The sequence below is a fragment of the Podarcis raffonei genome, chromosome 9 (assembly GCF_027172205.1).
Source record: "Podarcis raffonei isolate rPodRaf1 chromosome 9, rPodRaf1.pri, whole genome shotgun sequence".
Lineage (NCBI taxonomy): Eukaryota > Metazoa > Chordata > Lepidosauria > Squamata > Lacertidae > Podarcis > Podarcis raffonei.
Window position 1 is genome coordinate 60,498,974 of NC_070610.1, and position 22,229 is coordinate 60,521,202.

The following is a 22,229-nucleotide window of genomic DNA, read 5'->3' on the forward strand; positions in this document are numbered from 1 at the left end:
ATGCTGGGAGCTGCAGTGCAGCCAACATCCGGAGGGCACCAGGTTGAGAAAGGCTGGTGTATTGCTATGTATAAACTAGCTCTGCATTAGCTTGCTTGTTAAGACTGTAAGCTGTTTTTCACTTAGCTCAATATCTCAGAAAAGGCAGCTTCACACAGGTTTTGCAACATGTTTGGACTTGCTAAAATAAGTAATGAATGGACTGAGGGGGCAAATGATTGATCAACAAAATGCCTTAATGGGTTCAACAGTCCTAGTCCTGTGCACTTCAAACTTATTAGTTCACCAGTCTTTCTCCTTCCCCTTAATGCTTCTCTAACATCTTGGCAAACCTGTTCTCTACAGACATAAGCACTGAGTGACATGTCCTGTCACTCCCTCACACAGGATGCGACTCTGCGCTTGACGGCATTTGTGCGGTGGCATTTGAGTGCAAACAAAGAACTGACAGGAAACATCACTTTTGCACAAACAGTATCAGTCTCTCCTGGAAATAAATGTAAAGTGTTAGTGTCCGTTTTGGTTTCTCTTACCGTCAGAAGGACAAGTCAAAAAGCTACAGCTTAGGCACTGTATAAACCAGATGCACCTGTCACCTGTTGGTGTGCTTTCTTTCTCTTATCTTCTCTCCAACCTTCCCAGGGAGTGCTGTCCAACATCTCCTCCATCACCGACTTGGGAGGTTTCGATCCCGTCTGGCTCTTCCTCGTGGTAGGAGGAGTGATGTTCATTTTGGGGTTTGCAGGATGCATTGGAGCCCTGCGAGAGAACACCTTCCTTCTCAAGTTTGTAAGTAGCCTGTGCAGCTGGCTGTAGCCATTTCCTGCTTGAAGGACCAATTTCACGGAAAGCTGTGTTTTGATGCTGATTTTATTTACAGGCAATCCTTGTTTTGCGCGGGGTGAACATTCCCTAAGCCTTCCCTGCCCCATCACATTCCACCCCTTTTTGTGGCACCTCTATGACATTTTGGGGCTACTTCTGGGTTCGGTGCCGTGCACACGATTGCATGTCATTCAGATGCGCCTAAATCGATAGTTGCCCGTATTTACTCATTGAAATATTTATGAGCTGCTGTCCATTAAAAAAACCAAAAACCAATCAGATCAGTTTACAACAGTTATACATAAAATTATACAGTCAAAGAAACCATATAAAAATGTTAAAAAACAGGAATCAGGTAACTGTTATGGAAAGACATATTCTTAATTGCCCTCATAATTGTCTGATGGAATAGAAACATTTTCAGCAGGCATTTAAAAGTTCAAACAGAAGGTACCTGCTGAATCTTCGTTGGCGGAATATTCCACAATACCAGGTCAATGACACCAAAGGCTTGGTTTCTCATAGAAATGACATGCAATTGAAAAGGCAATTTAAGGAACCAGCGGGGGAGGGAAGTCACAGGATTAGGAGAATCTGGATTTGATATTGTTGTGTATAATTTTGTTTGTTTGTTGTGTTTGTTGTTGGGGTTGTGCGTGCGCGTGTGTGTGTGTGTATAAAACATTTCTCTTCAACCATGCATTGGGCTGATTAACATCCTACATAGCCTTTAAAATGTATTTGTGTGGGGTGGGGGTGTTACTGCTTTCCCCCCCCTTTCCATTATATATTTTGTCTCTTTATGCTATGAACTACCCTGAGATCTTCAGATGAAGGGTGGTATACAAATGTAATTAATAATAATAATAATAATAATAATAATAGGCACTAGGACTTTACCTTTTCCTTCCTTTCAAACATTTTTTAATAAAAACAAACCCTGCTAATTTTTCTATATGAGTAAAGTATTTTATAAGAGTAAATTATTTTATATTTTTGGCTGCATTCAGTTGCCGGCATATCATAGTTTATAGGGAACTGAGCAGTGCGTTAGTGTACGCTACCCGATTGCCCTCACTTGTCGCCTCTTGTGTCTCAGGCTAGGGAAGCAAACAAGGCAACGGCAATTAAGCTTGGCTTCCAATTATGTCCAAACTTGGGATAAGTGTTGGTTACTCATCAACAAGCTAATGAGTAACGAACTAATCAGGCTTAAATCATAGGTTGTTGTTGCCTTACAGCTTGCAGTGGTTTATCGATTCCAATAAATGGTCATAGGTCAGCAACTATGGCTTGCAATGATGTAGGAACACAGTCAGTGTCTTTAATAAGCCCAAATATGTTGTGCCAATTGTTGACAGTGTTGAAAGTGAGAGTGCTTTTGCTTCTCACAGGCTGAAAAGGGGAAAGAAGATTACGCCCCTGCTCTAAGGCAGAATCCTCTATATTAGTGACTGGAAATTGTCCCATGTAATCCACAGTTATAGAATCAAACCTATGAAGTCATTTAGCTCCTTTCTACCTCCTCAACCTAATTGTGTGTTTGCGCATATGTTTCTGTTGACTGCCCAATTCCTATGGGCCTATTTCCAGTGAATATTTAAACATGCTTAATACTCATTCCTTCTCTCCGTGGAATCCTGGGAACTGTAATTCTATAAGGGAGCTGTGGTGGTTATAGAATTTCTAACCCCCTTGCCAGATTACAGTTCTCACAAGCCATAAAACTTCCAAGAATACTGTATCTCCTTTGCAGTGTGAGTAGATTTGCACGCTAGTTTGTTGTTTCCTTGGGAAGGCTTGTTGGAAATGTTGGGCTTTAAATCCAAAACACCGCAAGAGTGCTGCTGGATCAGGCCAGAGGCCCACGGAAAGCTTGAAAGCAGAACCTGAGCACAACAGCTCTCTCCACACAGCAACTGATATTATTATTCAGAGGCGTATGGCCTCTTGTCAGTTAAGCGACAACATAACCATTGTATGGCTCAGAAAGGTGAACCTAGTTAAGAAGACTTGCCTCATTTGAGGTGGGGTTGACTCCTTTGTGGCATTTGGTTTCTAGGTGCCTTTTTCCTCTGAGTAAACTCAGATCTGGACTCTGTAGGTTGATCCATGTGTGAAGGCCCAGCCCTGGCTCGGCTTGCCTCCCCACGGCTCCAGAAGGTCACAGGAGCTCAGCTACACTGAGGGAGCCTGTCGTGGGGGCTGCCTGGCTGCACCCCCCTCAGAATTTTGCACCTGGGGCCACTGCCCCTTTGACCCCCTCCCTGCACTATGCCACTGCCCCCTTTGAAATTAGTGGACTTGAAGTGTATTCATTTCAGTGGGCCTACTCACAAGAATGACTAATATGAGATATCACCCTATGATTCATTGGGAAGCTGAATTGCGCAACCAACTGCACACAGCTCTCCTAACTTGGTCTGATGCCTGATCCCAGACTAGTGGCCCCCAACCCTGTGAGTGGTGATTCCGCGTCTGACACGATCAGCACACATGATGTTGTTTAGCAGCAGGGCAGCTGCGGTGCTCTGCTCTCAAAGTGCTCATTTGGCACGGTGCCGTGTCTTAAAGATTTGTCGCGGAAGCCAAATAATCGAAGGCCTTAAAAAAATGACTCTACTAAAATTACTCCTCTTCTTCATCTTTGCAGTTTTCAGTATTCCTAGGAATCATTTTCTTCCTGGAACTTACGGCTGGTGTTCTGGCATTTGTCTTCAAAGACTGGATCAAGGACCAGCTGTACTTCTTTATCAACAACAACATCCGAGCATACAGAGATGACATTGATTTGCAAAACCTCATAGATTTTACGCAAGAATATGTAAGTGCTTTTGCTTGCTTTATGGCAGGGGTGAGGTCCTCCAGAGGTTGCTGAGCTGCAACTCCCGTCATTCTTGATCATTGGCCATGTTGGCTGGGACTGTCGGGAGTTGGAGGGTCACATGTCCCCAGTCCCTGATTTTGAAGGGAATGGACCTTCCTCCACCCCTGTTTTCATTTTCATTTCTCAGCTCTTTATTTCTGAAAGGAGCCAAGCAAGCAAAACGTTTTATGGAACAATGCGAAGCTTGTTCCCTGTGAGTAATGCGCTTATGATTGCAACTAAGCAATAGAGTAATTAACTTTATTAGGAAATTCTTTGTATTGCATCCAGGCAGGTTCTCCCGCTTGTGCAAGGATTTCTGCTTGCACGATGGAATTTCTGCTCCCTCTCCTCCTCAAGTGTGCCCAACTAAATCTGCTCTGGAGGGTTGGTGGGGGGAGTCTGTAGAACAAATTTGTGAGGTGTGCAGAGGGAGGAGAAGGAGGGAATTTCCATTGTGGTCCTTGCATAAAGGAGACTACCTAGTTGGATACAACTTTACTCTTTATGGCAATGTACTATTGGGACGCGGGTGGCGCTGTGGGTTAAACCACAGGGCCTAGGACTTGCCGATCAGAAGGTCGGCAGTTCGAATCCCCGCGACAGGGTGAGCTCCCGTTGCTCGGTCCCAGCTCCTGCCAACCTAGCAGTTCGAAAGCACCTCAAAGTGCAAGTAGATAAATAGGTACCGCTCCGGCCGGAAGGTAAACGGTGTTTCCGTGTGCTGCTCTGGTTCGCCAGAAGTGGCTTAGTCATGCTGGCCACATGACCCGAAAGCTGTATGCCGGCTCCCTCGGCCAATAAAGTGAGATGAGCGCCGCAACCCCAGAGTCGGTCACGACTGGACCTAACAGTCAGGGGTCCCTTTACCTTTACCTTTACCTTTACTATTCTTGGCCATGCTTCTTTCAGGTGACTTAATGTTTTCCCCATTTTCACGGCAGAATGAGAAACGCTAGATTATTGCTATGCTTTTGGACATAGAATATTTTTTTGTCCAAGGGCAAGGTTAGAAAGCCTATTGCTGGCGTTGTGAGGAAAGCAAGCCAAAATGAAACCCTGTAATGTGCAGTCCAAAACATCCTGTTCAAGACGGGTAAAGTGAAATAGTTTCCCCCCTGAAGGCTCCATAGAGTCTAGCTTTTTATTTCTACATCATAAACATCAGAAGCGTATATAGTAAAGATGGGAAGAAGCCAGTACATAGGCTTTGAATTCATATGCCCAGTGCATATAAATTCACCACTGTGGGTTGCATCAAACAATTTGCTTCTCCATGTGGCCAGCTGACTCTGTGTGGCAGCTTCCCATGTGGATTTCCTCTGCATCATCTTAAACCACCGAAAACTGTGGTTTTAAGTAAGATTGCCCTGTCTGTCCGGTCTGTTGCTGCACATACATTTTTTTCAATGAGTTTTGGGAATTTGTGAGGAATGTAGTTATACATGCACGATAAGAGGCACCCAATACTTCTGCGTGTTTTTTCAACACAGAAAAAGCTTGACATGCTGTTACCCAGAACAGTAGCTTGCGAATCCACTGGTGGTTCTTGGCTTGTGTCTCAACCCTCCGGTAATACATTTTCTCCTTCTCCAGTAAAACGGCAGAGAGATCTAGCAGTAGTGGTGATTCCGCCTGTAATAATTGTTGGCTTTCCTCCAGTGGCAGTGCTGCGGAGCCTTTGGAGCAGATGACTGGAACCTCAACATTTATTTCAACTGCACAGACACCAACGCTAGCCGAGAGCGCTGTGGGGTGCCCTTTTCCTGCTGCACTAAGGATCCTGCTGTAAGTCAACTGGCAGCGCTGCTGTTCCCTGGGGAAAGCCGCTGCATGCAAACGGGAGGCTGCCTTTTATGCTAAAAGAACTCTGTGTGAATGTGTGCTGGTCCTCTTTAATGGACCTATGTCTTGCTGCCAGCTCAAAGCATGCACAAAAGCTTTGCAGAGTCAGGATATCCTATGCCTTTCACCTTCTCGAGGTGACTATTGCCAGGCTACCTGCAAGCATCTATAATGGGCTGCAGCCAGTCACCAAACTAGTTGTCTGATTGTACTAGATGAGTAATAAAGACAGTGGGGGGAAGAGGTGATGCCAGTGCTAATTATAGAGCCACAAACTCGTTAACTTGGCATGCTCGGGTGTCCATAATTAAGCCCTGCTAAGATGCAGCTAGCTTTGTATTAAGATTAGGACTCTAATCTGCAAATAAGAGAGATGGGATGTACTATTTAAGATACATCATCTATCGTCCCTGGTCATTGGCCTTGCTAGTTGGGGGCTGATGGGAGTCAGCTGCTGGAGGACTGCAGATTCCCTCTACCTGCTTTCAGACCATGGACATTTGGCAGGATGAAGGGAGAAATTTACCGGTGCCTTTTTGTGTTTTCTCATTTTTAGGAAGATGTCATCAATACTCAGTGCGGCTACGATGCCAGGCAAAAACCAGTAAGTCCCTGCCCATTTCACTTGGTGTAACTTCTGTAAGAGAGGATGGGAAAGAAGGTGGAATCCAAAGGGAAGGGTTGCATGGTTTGATTTGTGTGTTTCTTTTCATTTGCTGTTCCCTCCAGGAAGTTGACCAGCAGATTGTTATCTACACGAAAGGTTGCGTCCCCCAGTTTGAGAAATGGCTGCAAGAGAACCTCACTATAGTGGCTGGCATATTCATTGGGATTGCATTACTGCAGGTATTGATTGATTGCATTCATGTTCTGCCTTTCCTCTAAGGAGCTCAAGGTAGTATATGTGGTTCTCTTCCTCTTCCTTGATGTCCTTCATCTCATGGCTTTCAGTCCCACGTGGTTAATCCACGTTGCACGCTTGATGTGAAATAGGAGGAAGTGATTCCTACTTGCTTCTTGTAAAAGCCAAGGGTTGTCCCTCTGGCAAGTACAGTGGTACCTCGCAAGACGAATGCCTCGCAAGACGGAAAACTCGCTAGACGAAAGGGTTTTTTGTTTTTTGAGCTGCTTCGCAAGACGATTTTCCCTATGAGCTTGCTTCGCAAGACGGAAACGTCTTGCAAGTTTGTTTCCTTTTTCTTAACACCGTTAATACAGTTGCAACTTGACTTCGAGGAGCAACTCTTAGAACACGGTGTGGTAGCCTTTTTTGAGGTTTTTAAAGACTTTGGTGATTTTTGAAGCTTTTCCAAAACTTTTCCGACACCGTGCTTCGCAAGACGAAAAAAATCGCAAGACGACAAAACTCGCGGAACGAATTTATTTCGTCTTGCGAGGCACCACTGTAACCGAAACATGACTGGAATTAGTGGTGGACACCAACTTGTTTCCCATCTTGTGGATCTTCTGGCTTCTGTAGCTATGAGAAGCCTCTGTAGGGCTGTGCATTTGGAATGTTCCGGAAGGCCTGTGGAAGTCTGCTCCAATATCCTTCCTGGAAACTAGGCAAGGGATGAAAAAGATCACCTGGGTGGGATTCACCTACCTAGTCCTGTCAGTGGAAGGATTCTGCTTGTGCAACAGAGCTCGCCTCCCCCAAAATTGGCTCTGGTGGAGTGGGAGAACCCCCAGGACAGCATGCAGGAGGAAGGAGAGCGAGGGGAGGTCATTCTGTCTGGCAAACTGGAATGCTTGTGTAGACAGAATGATAGGAAGAGCACAATGTTGAAGCCTGCCCTTTCGCTGTAATCCGTATCACACAGTGTTTGGGACTTTTTAATATGGAAAAAAAAGTAAGAGGGGCTGTATTGGTTGCAAGTCGCTTTGGGTTGCCGTGGGCAAGATAAAGCAACTAACAGATTTAATAAATAATAACCATGGCAGAGGTCTAAAACTGTGCACAGTGTTTTTCCTCCCTCTCTCAAAGTACTAGGGGGCATCCGCTAAAGTGGAATGGTGGGAGATTCAGGGCAGGCAAAAGGAAGCGCTTCTTCACAGAAAGCACACCAAACTTAGATGGCTTTAAAATGGGATTAGGCCAATTCATCACAGAATTGTAGCATTGGAAGAGACCCTAAGGGTCATCTAGTCCAACCCCCTGCAATGCAGGAATAAGGGCTGCTAATCATGATGGCTATGTTACCTCCAGTATCACAAGCAGCATGCTTCTGAAAGCCACTTGCTGGGAATGCCAGGTGGGCAGGATGCTGATGTCCTGCTTCCTTCCTTCCCACAGGCATCTGGTTGGCCTCTGTGAGAACAGGATGCTGGACTTTGGCCTGATCCAGCAAGGCTATCCTTGTTTTTGTGGTTCTTGACTGCAGGCAGTTAAATCCACTTTAATGGGACAGCTCCATATTAAATGGGGTGCGGACGGCCTTCCTAGAACCAGGTTAAATGGTTTCTTGGGTGCACAGATTTGACCCGCTTCCAGACAACACTTGAACCTCATGTCTTCCAGATATTTGGGATCTGCTTGGCTCAGAACCTGGTTAGCGATATAGAAGCTGTCAGAGCCAGCTGGTAAACTCGCCGACACAAGCGGCACGAGACACCGGCCAGCCTCACCTCTCGGAAAGCTCCAGTGTGTCGCGTGGGCGCCAAGTCATATGGAAGTGGGTGACAGTGAAGTCTCGAGTTCTCAAATGGCCGGAAGTGCCTCAGACCATTGTTTATTCCAGAGGGAACAGCTCCAGCCACCCGTTCGCCGACGAAAGCTTCCGAAAGCCCCAACCCGAACTTGTGTTGAGCTGCGACTCTCTGGCGCACCCTTGACTTGAGTCTCTGGTGGATGCTCTTTTCTTCCTTTTTTTGTGGTAAATGGCCTGTGTCAGTGAGACCTCAATCGCCGCCTGGTTTACTGGGCCCCACTCTTCATTCTCCGTGTCACAAGCCTGTCTGCCGCTGCCAAACGTGAGGCAATTTCTCTCATCAGTGCACACCAAAAGGAGCGGCGTGCCTTTTCAGCAGACGGGAGGCCTGGCGCTCCCTTCTGGAAGAGAACCTGTCAAATAGAAAGCCACTTTCCCAGTCCTTGGCTCCTTCGCTTACTGGCAGGAAATGAGGCTCCCCTTGGAAGCTCTGATTAAGATCTGCTCTGTAATGCCCTCTGTTGGGGACCAACTGTGTGTAATTATTTTCCAGTCTCTCGCAACCTTGTCCCACAAGGGAGAAGGGGTGGGATTTGATGTCTTAATCAACAGGTTTGAGGGGGAATCTGCCGTTCTTGTCCTCCTTCACCACTGAGTTGGCAACATGTAAGGGAGTTGGAGGATGAAGTCTCGAACCAGCTTTTTAACTAAGAGAATGGGAGGTGTGGTAAACATAAGGGGGGGGGGGAATACCCTACAGCGTACCAAATTTCATGAGTAAAATGGTGGAATTTGTGGAATAGCCTTCAATCTCCTTTTTGTTCTTGTATTTGAGGCAGCTGTGCAGGAGTTCAAGGGAGCCCCTTGGGCAAGCCATCTCCAGCCGGATTGCTCACTTCCCTCCATTTTTATTTTTGCATGTAGTTGCTATAATGATCCTTAGGAGTCTATTCAGTGTGACTTGTCTGGGTATCTGTGGTTTCTGAGTAGGCTTCCAGTTCCAACTTGCATATTTATTAGTGTAGATGCGGATGAGATAAGAGGATTCACAGCCCTTGTTTTGCAGTGAGAGAAATGATTTCACCTCTGTTCAAGTACCTCTGCAGACTGCTTGCATCTCTTCTTTAAAATCTCTCCCTCCCTCGTGTCTTTTTCTGTGATTCAAATAGCAGTAGTTTATTTAAACAGAATTTCTAAAGGCTTTAAAGAAAAACAAGTAATAATTCACAGCCTCTGTTTTCAGGGCAGGTGAAGACATTAGGATTTTGGAAGAAGCACAATACAAAACTCCCTTTAGGACCACGATCCTAAATAGGTTATTTTTTGTTCTTTTTTCTTTTTGCATGGGCATTCAGTTCTTTGTGAATGTCTTTAGGGCCTGAGTATAGGTATTTATGTTTGATTTAGATTTAAGCATCAATGAAAAGCGCAAAAGTTGAAGGTGCCATCTACAAAAGAATTGACTTCGGCATCTCTTATCAGGGAGATGGCGTTCGACTAAGCCTGTTGCATCTGGGGTGGGAGTGGGGAGGAATCTGTTGAACTCTTTTCATTATCTGGCAGGGATAACGTGCGTCTTAAGGTGGCGTGTGGGAAAAGTTAAGTTCCGGATAACCGCTGTAATTGTCGTTTTAGACACCTTAATCGGAACCGAATTCAAAACAACCTGCCTCTTTATACAAGCCACCTCTTAGTTTTAGTGGATGATTGACAGCCTAAATTGACCCCTTCCCCCAAAGCTGCCATTAAAGCAGAGAATGGGGGCCCCATGACTTATAAGTCCCTGACCATTAGCCATGCTGACCAGGCCTGGTGGGCGTTAGGATGACAACAACCTCAGACTCACAGTCCCTTTAAAAATAACAATATATTTCCTCAGTATTACCTCATTCTTAAGAGACCCAGTGTGGCTGCCTTGATCGAATATGGGACACTGGGGGTCCCCAGCGGCTATCTGCAGTGGCTCTGCCAGGGGCATATATAAAATCTATTCTCATTGTCTCACAGTCCAGTGAGCCTCCATTACCTCCTAAGCTTTGTTTGGGCTGCTGCTGAAGGGGAAGGAAACAAACCCCTTTTGCCCTGGAGTGGCAGAATAGTGTTACGGACAAAAAATGGCAAAGTTGTGGGAGAACTTCTGGGTTTGCAGAGCTGAAGAGGCCATGCATTCCAGAAATGAGGCCAAATGCCCAAGAGTGACATGGACGTATTCTGCCTGTAACAGTGAGTATGCAGAGGAAACATTCCTTGTGGCTTCTGCTGCTACTGTAGGTTTCTGAATAAGAATTTTTCCATCCTTCTGCTTGAAGATCATCTACATCCTTCACCAACTAGCTAGGTGTCCTCAAGATATTTTCGACAACCACTCCCGTCCGCCCCAGCCAGCACAGTTGGTGGTGAAAGCTGATTTTGTTCTGGCTTCTCTCTGCTCCCCTTCCTTTGCCAAGCATAAGTTTATGTGACCATTTGTAACTTGGTGGTGGGTTGTGTGTGTGTGTGTGTTTGGGTGACTCTTCCTTGTCGCAATGCTAAAACTTTCTTGTTAACTTTCTGCCACCATGTGGTGAGGCTTATAATGGCAACCTTTTCATAATTGCCTTGTGTATTGGAATTTCTGTATGCTTGACCTAAAGAGTTGTTGTCTTCTTGGTCCCAGAAGGGAGTAAGCCTAGAAACTCAGAAATTGTGTTGTGTTGCATGCATGGTTTGCATGTCTCTAGGTCCTGGTGGAAACTGAGGAATTCTAATAACCTCCCCTCTTTAATTCCTAGTGCCCTTTTTGCTGTTGCAAAGAGCTGAACGGTGTAGATTCCATCAGCTGTTTGGTGTGCGTGCTGCAGCTTTTATAACCCTGGTTAATAGCTCCTTCAGATTCCATAGGGATGAGGCATTTGCCTCTGAAATTTGGAATGTTTCGAAGAACTTTCAGACTCACTTTCTTATGGCTCATACACATTTAAGCAAGCAGTGTGCACACTATCTAATGTGGACCTGTTCTCTCCACCCCACCTGAGTCCATGACTGCAAATCAGATTTAACTGTCAGCAGGCCCCCAGCTGAAACAATAAGATGCTATAAAATGTGCGTAGAGAGAACTTAATCGTTCACTTATTAGGTTGAAAAACAAGTGTCAGAGAGCTGCCAATTGATTGATTGATTGATTGATTGATTGTATTTCTGTGATGAATGAATTTCAAAGTGGCTTACAACCAATAACCATAACATAATAAAACCTAATAGCACATCGCGAATACAGCATACATCATATACAATAATTAACAGATTATCAATAAAACAGTTGCAACAACAACAACAAAAAAAAACCTTAACTAAACAGCAACCAAAAAATAAGCTAAACCTCACAGTTCCGGCAAGTCATAGGATTAACAAATCAATGCAATGTTTAGAATCTATAATAAATGATACTAAAAACATTAACAAAATAGCAACTAAAACTATAAGCTAAGCACTAAGTTCATTCGCACCATCTCTGCACCCCCATGACCCCCCTTTAAAACAAAACTATACAGCAAACCAACAAGACAGTAATTACTAATTGAAATAATAATTGCATTTATTCTAAAACTAAACTAATCCCCAACAAACGTCCATCCCGCCCACAAGTGTGTATAAAAACAAAAAGAAAAAATGAGAAAAACATTTTAAACACCATAGATTAACAAGTATTTTAAACATATTAAAACATTTTTGACATTCTCAGAGTAGGTGTGGGCCCCACCCCCTAGGCCAGGTGGAAATGGGCCTTGCAGCAGGGAGCTGTTTTCCTCCACTTTGACCAGCTGTCCCTCTTCATTCAGCTGCTGCTTGGCAATGTCAGGTTGCTGGAACATCATCAATCTGCCATTTAATTCTGAAAGTATCTGCACCTGCCGAGAGCTGGCTGGATGAAGCTGAGAATCCTGAATCCACCCAGCTGGCCCCAGTCAGGTGTTTAGCTTTGAACCAGCCTATGGAGGAAATCTGGCCAGTACAGAAAAGAAGACGTAGCATTTAGTATTTTCTCCCCTAGACCTCATGGAGCCATGATTCTCTCTGGTAAGTAGTGTTCTGGAAGAAGTGTCTCCTCTGGTTATTGAAGGAGGATCTTCAGGGTCAAAGCTGTCCTTCAGATTTACTTGTTCTTCCAGGTAAGAGGGCTCATGGTTCCGGCACCTCCTTAACTCACAGCGGCAGTTCACGATGTATTCCGCTTACGGCAGCCACACATTTTATTTGCGCAGGCCCCTTGGCAGGCGCACCCCAGATTTCTCCTCCTTTTCACTCTGTTTTTTCTTTAATTGCCAGGCTAGCATTCTCCCTGGCTTAGTAGCAAATTCAAAGTTCCTTTGTTTTAACATTTTAATTTTCCATTCAGTTTCCTGATTCACAAGTATGGAGTATAGCGTTTGTAATATTTTAATATTTAGTTTTGCTGTTTCATTTCCTGGATTTTTAGCTAATTCTTTTTCGTTATCTCCTCCAAAATTTTGAAGTGTAGGAACTCATCATGACAGCTGAGTCATGCTTGGAAGGGGAGCCCAAACTCCGCAAGATGTCTGTGGTGTTACATACAAAGACATCAAACAGTATTACTTGGGATAGTACCCAATTTATAAGGATCAGCGTGACTGCTATCCTGTGTTTATGATGGAAGTGAGCTCTGTTGAACTCCGTGGGGCCTCATTTCGACAGCATAGATTCTATCTGTAAAACACATTGAGCTTTAACAAAAGATGGTCAGCATGCTAAAATAGTCCAAACCACGTGTCTTCATTGTCCAAATGCTCAGATACAAATCTTGACACCTGCAGTGCCTCAACCTCCCAAATCGATTCTGCAAGTTCTGTGTGTCGGATTTGGGGCTGAGTAGCTTGGCTGTTAGATGCAAGGGTGCCCTCCTGCTTTTCATCTCACTTCCCTGCTCATCTCTTCTCACTCCCCCTCCCCCACAATTAGCACCAAATAAATAAATCCCCAGCTACAGAGATGCAAGTTTGAACACCACCTTGTCTTCTAAACACTGAAAGTCTGGGAAGCTTGTTGCTTGATGGCCAGATCCAAGAGGCCTGATTAACAAACCACATATTTATGTGCTGCCTGCCAGCTTAGTCAAGTTAGCTTTTCAGAGACCTATGCACCTGCAGTTTCTGGACAGTATTGTTATGGAGTGACGGTGGCTCCGTCCCATGTATGAAGTCCAAAGAGCCACTTTCAGAGGCCCCCAATTATAGATCTGTGTTCTCTCCACTGTACAACCCGCTTTGTTGGAGTTTTGTTACTGCTCTAAACCTTTGGTTAAATAACTCACATGTTGAGAATACTGCATTCTGAGGGATACATCTTGATTTGAGCTTTCCTGTTCCAGAAGCTCTCTTCCTGCCAGAAGCTGCGGGAAATGCTTTCCTCTTGGATTCTCCCCTTATTATTCTCTGAGCAGAGTCTTACTTTCTTTCAGCTAAAGTTGTCAAACCAAGACTTGGGACCTTTCCAGGTGCCATGCGGCGTGTAAATAATTTTTGAACTGTAAATAGTAGCATGCAAATGATCTGAGGATTGCAATTCATCTTAAATGTGTATTTATACTGAGAAGGTTGTATGAGGTGAGTTTGCCTGTGTGTTTGAAAAACTTAAAAAGCTTTACATATCTAGCAGATCATGCCTGGAATGCTTTAATATGCTGCCATCTAGTGTCTCCCTGGTAAAACTGCAGCTTAACAAAACTAGTTAAGACCGGCCCAAAAATATTTTTTTGGATGTTTGTTCTAGAGCTGCTTTGAATCCCCTCTTCTGCCCACTTTGTGCACGGATTATATTGTCAGCTGCACCACAGGAGCTTTGTGTTCTGATCCACCCCCCCCCAAAATGAATATTTCTGCTGGTCCCGCTTACCAAAGTCGCCGAAGAGAGAACATTTTGATGGGGATGTTGAGGTCTCCTGAAAATGCCTGCCCACTAATGGCCGTAATGCAAAGCACAATTCAGCAGACTTGTGGGTGGGCCGGAGCTCTCTCCCAGCCATCATCTTGAGTGTACATCATCTATGCTTTGGTACCGCACACAGAGTGTTCTCCTGGAAAACGGGGACAGGAGGGGGATATTATACCTTTGGGGTTGCCACTGCTTCTTTTACTGCTCTGGTCCAACATGCCATAAATTCAGCTGCCACAGTTTTGCCCCCATAGAAGCCTATGTGCCTTGCTTGTTCCCAGCCATGGGGATCTTTCTGCATTGCAGAAGCGCTGGGGACTCAGCAGCCTAATCTATTGGCATGAGTGGTTTTTGAGGATAGGTTGTGCTGCCTGAAGAGAAAAGCTCCATTGCTTGCAAGAAAGCCTCAAGTCTCAGTCTTGAGTGCATGAAACTTGCCTTGACGGAACACATGCTGTTAGGTTTCTTAAGGAGCTTAGTGCCAACTCTTTATGCTTTCTGGCACCATAGTTATCTGTCTTAATTGTACACAGCGTCATCAGAGCACATATGTATATCATGGAGGGTCCCCCCCCCCCCCCGCCTTGGTGGGCAGGGTATGTCAATGTGCAGATCCTGAATGTGTGTTTCAGACACAGCCATTTGCATGGACGTCAATGTATTGATGTACAGGTAGAAAATGTTAGACTGGTGTTTTTTTTTAATTATAAATATCCAGTGCAACATGGGATATACTCCAGGCTCCTGCTTTCCTGTACTATCTGATCTGATTTCCAATTGTGATGCCACTTATGTGTGTTGTACCACTGGAGTTGTTCCCACAGTGTTCCCATGGAGAGGAAATTCAGCACTGGATGCTGTTTCTCAGGCTTTAACACAACCAAGAGGGGAAGTGTCAGGGTAGTATCTGCAGCAGGGCTGGAAGGGGCAACGGAAGCACCTTCTGTTTTCCTGTGGATGTTGCAGTAAATTGGGAATGGTAATGACAAATATCTCCTGCAGACGGCCTGGGGTTTGTGGTTCATTCTCCCAATCCAGAGAAGCAGAATTGCCAAACCATCTCTCCCCCCCCCCTTTTCAACATCCACGTGGAAGGAATGCTTGCACCCAGATTTCACTCTTATGTGGTGGCTGAGGTGGAGGCAGGTGACATGTAAGATCTTCAGCTTGGGTAAGCACTGAACCTGGCCTCTTTTCTCCTGCAGTTCTGCATCCTTAACCCATGCCTCTCATTGCTTGTAGATTATCATGGGCAAGAAGCAGTGCACTCCAGGGTCTTACAAGGTGCCCCCAAATTGCCTTGACTTTGTGAGAACGTTAGGATTGGCTTTCTATTGACACCGTGTACTTTGAGCCGAAATTGATGGGAGAGATAAAGAGTGTGTATACTCTTGGTAAGGTGACTGCAAAAAGGCTGCAGTCCTATGCAATCAAGCACCATTGACCCCCAGCAGGGATTGCATTGGACCAGACGTGCATAGGATTGCACTGTTATAAAGCTTTGTATCCAAACCGATACAGATGCTCCTTACGGTGTGAATGATTAAAATAAGCTGCACCTGCAAGCGTCTCGCCACATAGTCTGTGCCTAGGGAAACTGAGTCTCCAAGAAAGGTGTTCTCTCTTTATACTAAAAAAACACGTCGATTGGGCATGGGGGATCTGCGACTTTGTCTGGTTTTCAAACATTATAAAAATGCTTGCATCACTTCCCTAAATCATTGCACGTCGCAACGAAGGGCACTACTGTAATTACCGTTGTGTTTTTTCTTTTTCTACGAATGTATTTTCCTGTATTGAAAGTCTTGTAAGTCGGAAAAAATTGATTGTAAAAAGCCAATTACACTTACTGATGATGGAAAGTATTGTTATAACAGAATTGCATGCTGGTACAGTTTGACTGAGGTTGTGTCGTCTCCTTCCCAGTTGGTCACACTTGGTCTAGAAGTGGATATATTTTTGTTCAATTGACATTTTCCCTTCACAATAGAATATATGGTATATAGTACATAGCCCATGCGAATTTCAGTGGATGTAACTGGACTTATACATGAAGTTAACACAACCTCTTTGTGTTAGTTTTTAAGGTACTGAAAGTGGTCTTCATCATGCTCTTTGTACCTTTTTTTTAAAATAGATGCGATTTTTAGGAATGTTTTAATACATTTATGATGGACAACATAGTTTTACTAGTTGTGCAGTATTCTGTATTTTACTTGAAGTAAATCATTTTATATGCAATTTGTTAGTATAATTACAGTTTTATAAATAAAATTGAGTGACATTTTGGGTCTACTTTTCACTCGGATGTACAAAAAAAAATGTTCTGCTCAGAGCTCTAAACCCATTGTGTTAAAAAGGAGGATCAGATCATAGTTGTTACCGGGAAAATAAAAATCTGTTACAATTAAGCATTGTAGAATTGTGCACCCTTTGGTGAATGTGGCTCTGCTCAGGGTGTTTGTGTGTATGCTGAAATCCCGAGGAAGGGAAGAAGTGCCGCAGAATGTGGCATTCAGCTCCTTGAGAGTCTTTGCTTCCATTTTTTAAAAAAGTAAAGCAAAGTTTTTAGTGCCTATGGAGCAAATAATACTTGAAAGCATGACTGGGCCTACTGAAATCTCAGAACGCAGATGACTTGCTGTGGTCAGAGCGCAGGGTTTTCAGCGTGACTAGCAATAGTAGGCTAAATTCTGAAAATCAATAATGCAAGCAAATACAATCAAATCTGCATAATTTACACAGGTCAGAGTTCAGCTATTCACAGATTTTTCTTTCCGCAGATGTGATTATGAATGGTGTGCCTAGGAAGTGAGATTGCTCATCTTCCTTGTTTCTGTTTCAGAGGAACAGCCAGCTTAGTGATTGATGCAGGTACGTCCTCAGCTATAACTGCTTAAGACAAGAGAAGCTAAGTTGTGGGGGGTTTTTTTTAGACTCATTCCCACCCCCAGATACACAAATTGCTGCACAAAGGAACAACACGCAAGGTAAAGTGTGAGCGCACTGGAGTTTATTTGTTTACCTCTAGGTACCATGAGGTTGACATTAATATGCAAGACCAGTGAGTGAGCAGCAAGACTCCCTTCCCCAAAGAGGCTCCCTCCCCATTTTCTGAAACCCCTGGTAGTCCAGCCCGGCCTTGCTGCCTCCTGTGCTTTGTCCCTAAGTTAGCAGTACACTTGTTACGGAGTTAGGGGTACGAGGGGAAGGAGTCGTTGATGTAGTAGTACCACGTCTTTTTCTCTCTCTTTTTTACATCATTATAGGACTACAACATGCACATTCTACTATGTGGCTCAAGCAACGAGAATACATGTAGAACAATTAACAGGGCTAGGAGACATTTCGTGTTTGTGTGTAAGAGAGACAGGATCCATGTTGATGGTGACTGGCTATGGGTTTATAGAAATCTCGCTTGTGGAGAGAGAGGTACCTACAGCAGTTCGATCCGTGTGGGAATGTTACATGCATGCACAAGTGACACAGTGGGTGGGAGAAACGCAGCAGGACAGGACGAGAGGTGAAATCTGTGACGCGATGCTAGGTGGGAGCGCGGGTACCCCTTTCCTCAGCTTTCCACGGCGAGTCTCTGCTCTGTGAGGGAAGCCTGCTGGGCGACCGTTTTGTTCTCGTGGCTGCGGAGTTTTGATACGACGTCTAGAAAGGCCAGGCTCTGCACTTCCTTGTGAAGGAGTTCTGTCAAACAGAAGTGAGACGGTTACTTTCCTGCTGGGCCTTTATGTGTGCAGCTGCTCTTTTGTTTGCCTTTTCTGGGGAAGCGGCAATGAACAGAGGCCTTGTCAACTCGGCACGACGCGGTTGCTAGAGAATAAGTGGCGCTGGTGGCTGTAAGCGGTACTTTTTAAGCATCTTAAATTTAGGGAGCCCCTTCACACAAACACTTTCCTCCTTGCTCTGCATATCATCTACAAGCAAATGGGATCTGTCTTAGTCTTGCAAGGGAGACCTAGCAAACGTGAGTTGATGTGTGAAAAAATAGGTGACCGTGTGCAAGTTTCTGCTTCTGCCTGCTGTGTTGTGTGGGCAGGATATGGACCCCCTTCTGTTTATATATACACCTTTTCTCGCAGGTGTGTGCAGTGTAAAACAACTATGTGCCACTGGGATGTATCAATGCATCAAATCTCCTTAAAAGGAAGTTGCAGTTTGGGGCCTATCAGAGGTTGGATGGACTCTTAGGCCCAGCCTCCCTCTCTACAGGCCTGGTGATGCTTCTAGCTCTGGTTGGCCATGACTGAGGCCTACGAGGGCCAATATCTGGTGCAATATTGTCTTGTCTGAGAGGCAGCAGCTCTCCAGCATTTCAGGCAGAGTGTCTCCTATCATCAGTTACTTGACCCTATTGTCCACAGCTGCCAGGAATTGAATCTAAGGCCTTTTGCACCAACCTGTGCTCTACCACTGAGCCTCGGCCCTTCCTTGAATAAGAGTAATTAGATGATGCTGAAATTAAGCCATGCTCCATACAGAGTGAGGCTTGTGTGTAGTGCAGGGCTTCTGTGACTCCTTCCCCTTTGGAGCTGGGGAAGGCACCTTACGCAATTAAAAGGGTCCGCTCTCTGTCACAGGACGTGTCCCCTTCATGAGACTCTACCTAACAGAGCAGCCTCCCCAAGCATTTTGTGCTACACCTCCCCTAAGTCCCACCTCACACAACCTGCTGGGTAGGTCTACTGAGAGCTGTAGTCCTAAACATCTGGCTGGGGAAGGCTGTAAGAGAGACTCGCCTCAGCACCCTTTCTTGTGTATCGTGAACATATAGTGGAGAAGCAGCCTTTCCATGTTTAGTACCTGAATAAAGTATGCCTTTTCAAAAAAAGCAAAGGGGAAAAAAGCAAGCAAGGATCCAGGCGGTGATTTTTGCTACAGCTTAAATGGTGGTTGTAATTAAAGCAACTTGCTCTGTTCATCTTAGCACAGTCCGTGTTGGCATCTTAGTTATGTCAACAAAGAAGAAATGGAACAAATGATGCAAGCGCACAGTACCCAAAATATTTGTTTTTTGAGTACATCTAGAGGTCTGCTCAACACTGCTGGAAGTTGCCTAACTTAGTTGTCATGGTCGGGGGAAGATGAAAAAGCTGCTTTAGGCGCTAGGAGGATACCAGGGTTGAGGTAAACACACGACGCTTATTCTACTGGGGCTCGCTTAGGCAACAGCACAGGCTGCTCACTAACAAAAGAGCTGTTACAAATCAATTCTGTTACCCTACAGAGCCTCTTTCCCCCCCATGTAGCACACTGCGACCCTTGTTTTCCTGCCAAGTTTGCTGGTCACCTGCTTTCCAATCTGCCATGGCATCTGAACTCCCCTCTGTGCGACCATGAGCAGAGCGGAAAACACCTAAAAGCAAGCTTAATGCCCCCAAAACATTTTTATTCCCCACACAATTTAATGGAAACAGCATTTCCTATCCAGGCTATTCTGCTGCGTGAAGAATATGCTTCCTACTTACAGGATAGCTTGATATCTTCAGCAGGTGTTGCTCTCTGGGTATTAATAGGTTCTAGTGACAAACCAAGTCCCGGGCCTCTCTTCTCACAATCATGCACACAGCAATGACTGTGATGGCAATGAATGCTCTGCTCTGCTTACCTTTCATTCCTTTGACGTTACATACACATTTACATTCCCTATTATCTTCCTTCAACATACAGCATCTGTTGGAACAGCAAAGCTCTCTGATTTGCAGAGGCAGCAGCAAACCCAACAGAAAGAATTCTTTGTCAAGACTGAAGGCTCCAGTGGCTACAACACGTATCCCAGCTACCTAGAATAGTGGACTGACTGCAGTCTTTGTGGTGGGGATGGGTGGTTTTCTAAAGGGGCGAAAAGGAAATTATTTTAAGGTTGATACAAAAAACACCACACGTCGGCAAGAGAGACAGCAGGTTGGGAAGCTGCCCAATTTCATAGGACTATTAAGAAGCAAGCCCACCTCGCGGGAGCTGCTTAGATGACAAGCTATAATGAGAAACCCAGACTCGTTGGAAAAATACACTTTCCCCCCTTTTAATGAGATGCTTTCTAACTGCAAGTCAGTGTTTGGCTTGGGTGAGTTGGTCAGTTGGGCGATTGGTACACCAGGAACCTATGGCTCTCCAGATGTTCATGGACTCCAGCCCCCATCATTGCTGACCACTGGCCATGGTGGTTGGTGCTGATGATGGGACTTTGAGCCCAAGGACAGCTGGAGCGCCACAGGTTCCCCATCCCTGGTTCACAGTAGCTCTCCAGGGCTTTAGGCAAGATTTTTCCCCCTCCCAGTCTTACCCAGAGATGTCAGGGATTGGACATGGATTCTCTTATATGCAAAACACAAGCTTCACCACTAAGCTACAGCCCTTCTCCCTGGGTCTCAGCAAATGCACCATTCTTATGCTTTTGTTTTGTAATGAATGCTGTAGATAGAAGAGATACTGAAATCATATGGACCAGCCCTCATATTTCATTGGCATACCAGTAGGTCCATACTTTATGCTAATAGTTTCAGGGATTGGTTTTCTAATACAGAAGCACCAGTCCAGCTAAAGTTAGTCGTAACTATGGAGTGGTCTACACAGAGTCTGATGGTAAGGTTTCATGGAGGTAGAATGTGCTTTTACTTCAGACTAGAGGAGTGGGATCACATTTTGGTGCTGACCTCACATTTGGTGCTGACCTTTAAAGCCCTAAACGGCCTTGGTCCAGTATATCTGAAGGAGCGTCTCCACCCCCATCGTTCTACCCGGACGCTGAGGTCCAGCACCGAGGGCCTTCTGGCGGTTCCCTCACTGCGAGAAGCCAAGTTACAGGGAACCAGGCAGAGGGCCTTCTCGGTAGTGGCGCCCTCCCTGTGGAACGCCCTCCCACCAGATGACAAAGAGAACAACAACTACCAGACTTTTAGAAGACATCTGAAGGCAGCCCTGTTTAGGGAAGATTTTAATGTTTGATGGATTTTAATATATTTTTTGGAAGCCGCCAAGAGTGGCTGGGGAAGCCCAGCCAGATGGGTGGGGTATAAATAATAAATTATTATATATTATTATTATTATTATTATTATTGAATATCCTCTCTCTAAAATCTCCTTGCCTATATTAGATATTAGGAGGTGGGTACCTTTGTCTTCAATGTGCTAGTTTTCTACTTGTGGGAAACTTTTGCAGGAAGAGTTAAAAAACTAGCATCTCTTTTGAATGCAAGCCCCTTTGCTTTCCATGAGACCTCTCTCTGAATAAGCATGCATTCACTGCTATGTTCAATGACGATTACTTCTTCGTAAATGCGCATAAAATTGCAGCCTTTGCTGCAAATAGCCTTGATTGGATCTGTCATCTGCACACCACTCCTGGCTCGACAATAAGCTTGTGTGTCAGCCTTGGGCACGTAATGCACAACCCTCGTGACTTTTTGAAAGTTGATCTAAAGCAGAGCTGTGGAAAGACTCACCTGATCCCATAAGAGCACAGATCAGCACCATGGAATTGTACTTGATTTCTGGTGCGCTCCTCTCATCCGAAAGCAGCCTGTGTAGAATCTGCACTAACTGAGCACTTTCAAGATCCTTCTCTGCTGTGGCTGTGAATAGAAACAAAATGGGAACTTAAAACTCTGAAGGACTGAGTTCCTTTTGTTTTTTTCTTGGTGGTGGGATTTACTGACATATTCTAGTACAAAGAGTGCTGTGGAACCATAATACATGACTCACTTAATTGAACAGAATCTAAATTTATATTGCATCGTTAAGGAAAGCAGGGAGGGAAGCATAATTGTGTTGAAGAAAGCCAATTGTATATATGTCTTGTCTACTGGGATAGCTTCCTCCTTCCAAGAAATTGGGGTAAAGTCCACTTGAGGCACACTTTCAATTGCAGAATTTACACAGAGGAAGGGCTACAATATCCTCTGTTTGGGACAAATAAAAACAAAAACCCCACAAGTTCCAATTGAATCCTTCTGTGTGTTTACCCCGGTCAATGTAACATGCTGTGGGTAATCTCCCACCACCAATAAAACTGATCTAAGGAAGCACATTTAACCACCAATACATAATTTTCTTTTTAAGAATGTCAAAAGAGCCTGGGACAAAATAATATCCCATGAAGT

General features: G+C 44.8%; 2 protein-coding genes across 13 annotated transcripts in view; one reads left to right on the top strand and one right to left on the bottom strand.

The window, feature by feature from the left end:
- Positions 1-22,229, top strand: part of TSPAN5 (tetraspanin 5) — a 131,410-nt gene that overhangs the window by 63,463 nt on the left and 45,718 nt on the right. For 3 of the 7 annotated variants that reach the window (XM_053404022.1, XM_053404024.1, XM_053404028.1), the window contains 6 exons: positions 643-789; positions 3,479-3,649; positions 5,354-5,479; positions 6,093-6,140; positions 6,266-6,382; positions 7,921-8,051. In XM_053404022.1, coding sequence (XP_053259997.1) covers positions 643-789; positions 3,479-3,649; positions 5,354-5,479; positions 6,093-6,140; positions 6,266-6,382; positions 7,921-8,019 — 708 coding nt within the window. In that variant the 3' untranslated portion in view covers positions 8,020-8,051. The other 4 variants (XM_053404026.1, XM_053404027.1, XM_053404023.1 and 1 more) reach the window with 4 other exon arrangements.
- The window catches only part of RAP1GDS1 (Rap1 GTPase-GDP dissociation stimulator 1), a 98,747-nt gene continuing 93,624 nt past the window's right edge, over positions 17,107-22,229 (bottom strand). For all 6 annotated transcript variants that reach the window (XM_053404014.1, XM_053404013.1, XM_053404015.1 and 3 more), the window contains 2 exons: positions 21,573-21,701; positions 17,107-17,814 (listed from right to left, as the gene is read on the bottom strand). In XM_053404014.1, the coding sequence (XP_053259989.1) occupies positions 17,687-17,814; positions 21,573-21,701 (257 nt within the window). In that variant the 3' untranslated portion in view covers positions 17,107-17,686. The remainder of the gene's footprint in view (positions 17,815-21,572; positions 21,702-22,229) is intronic.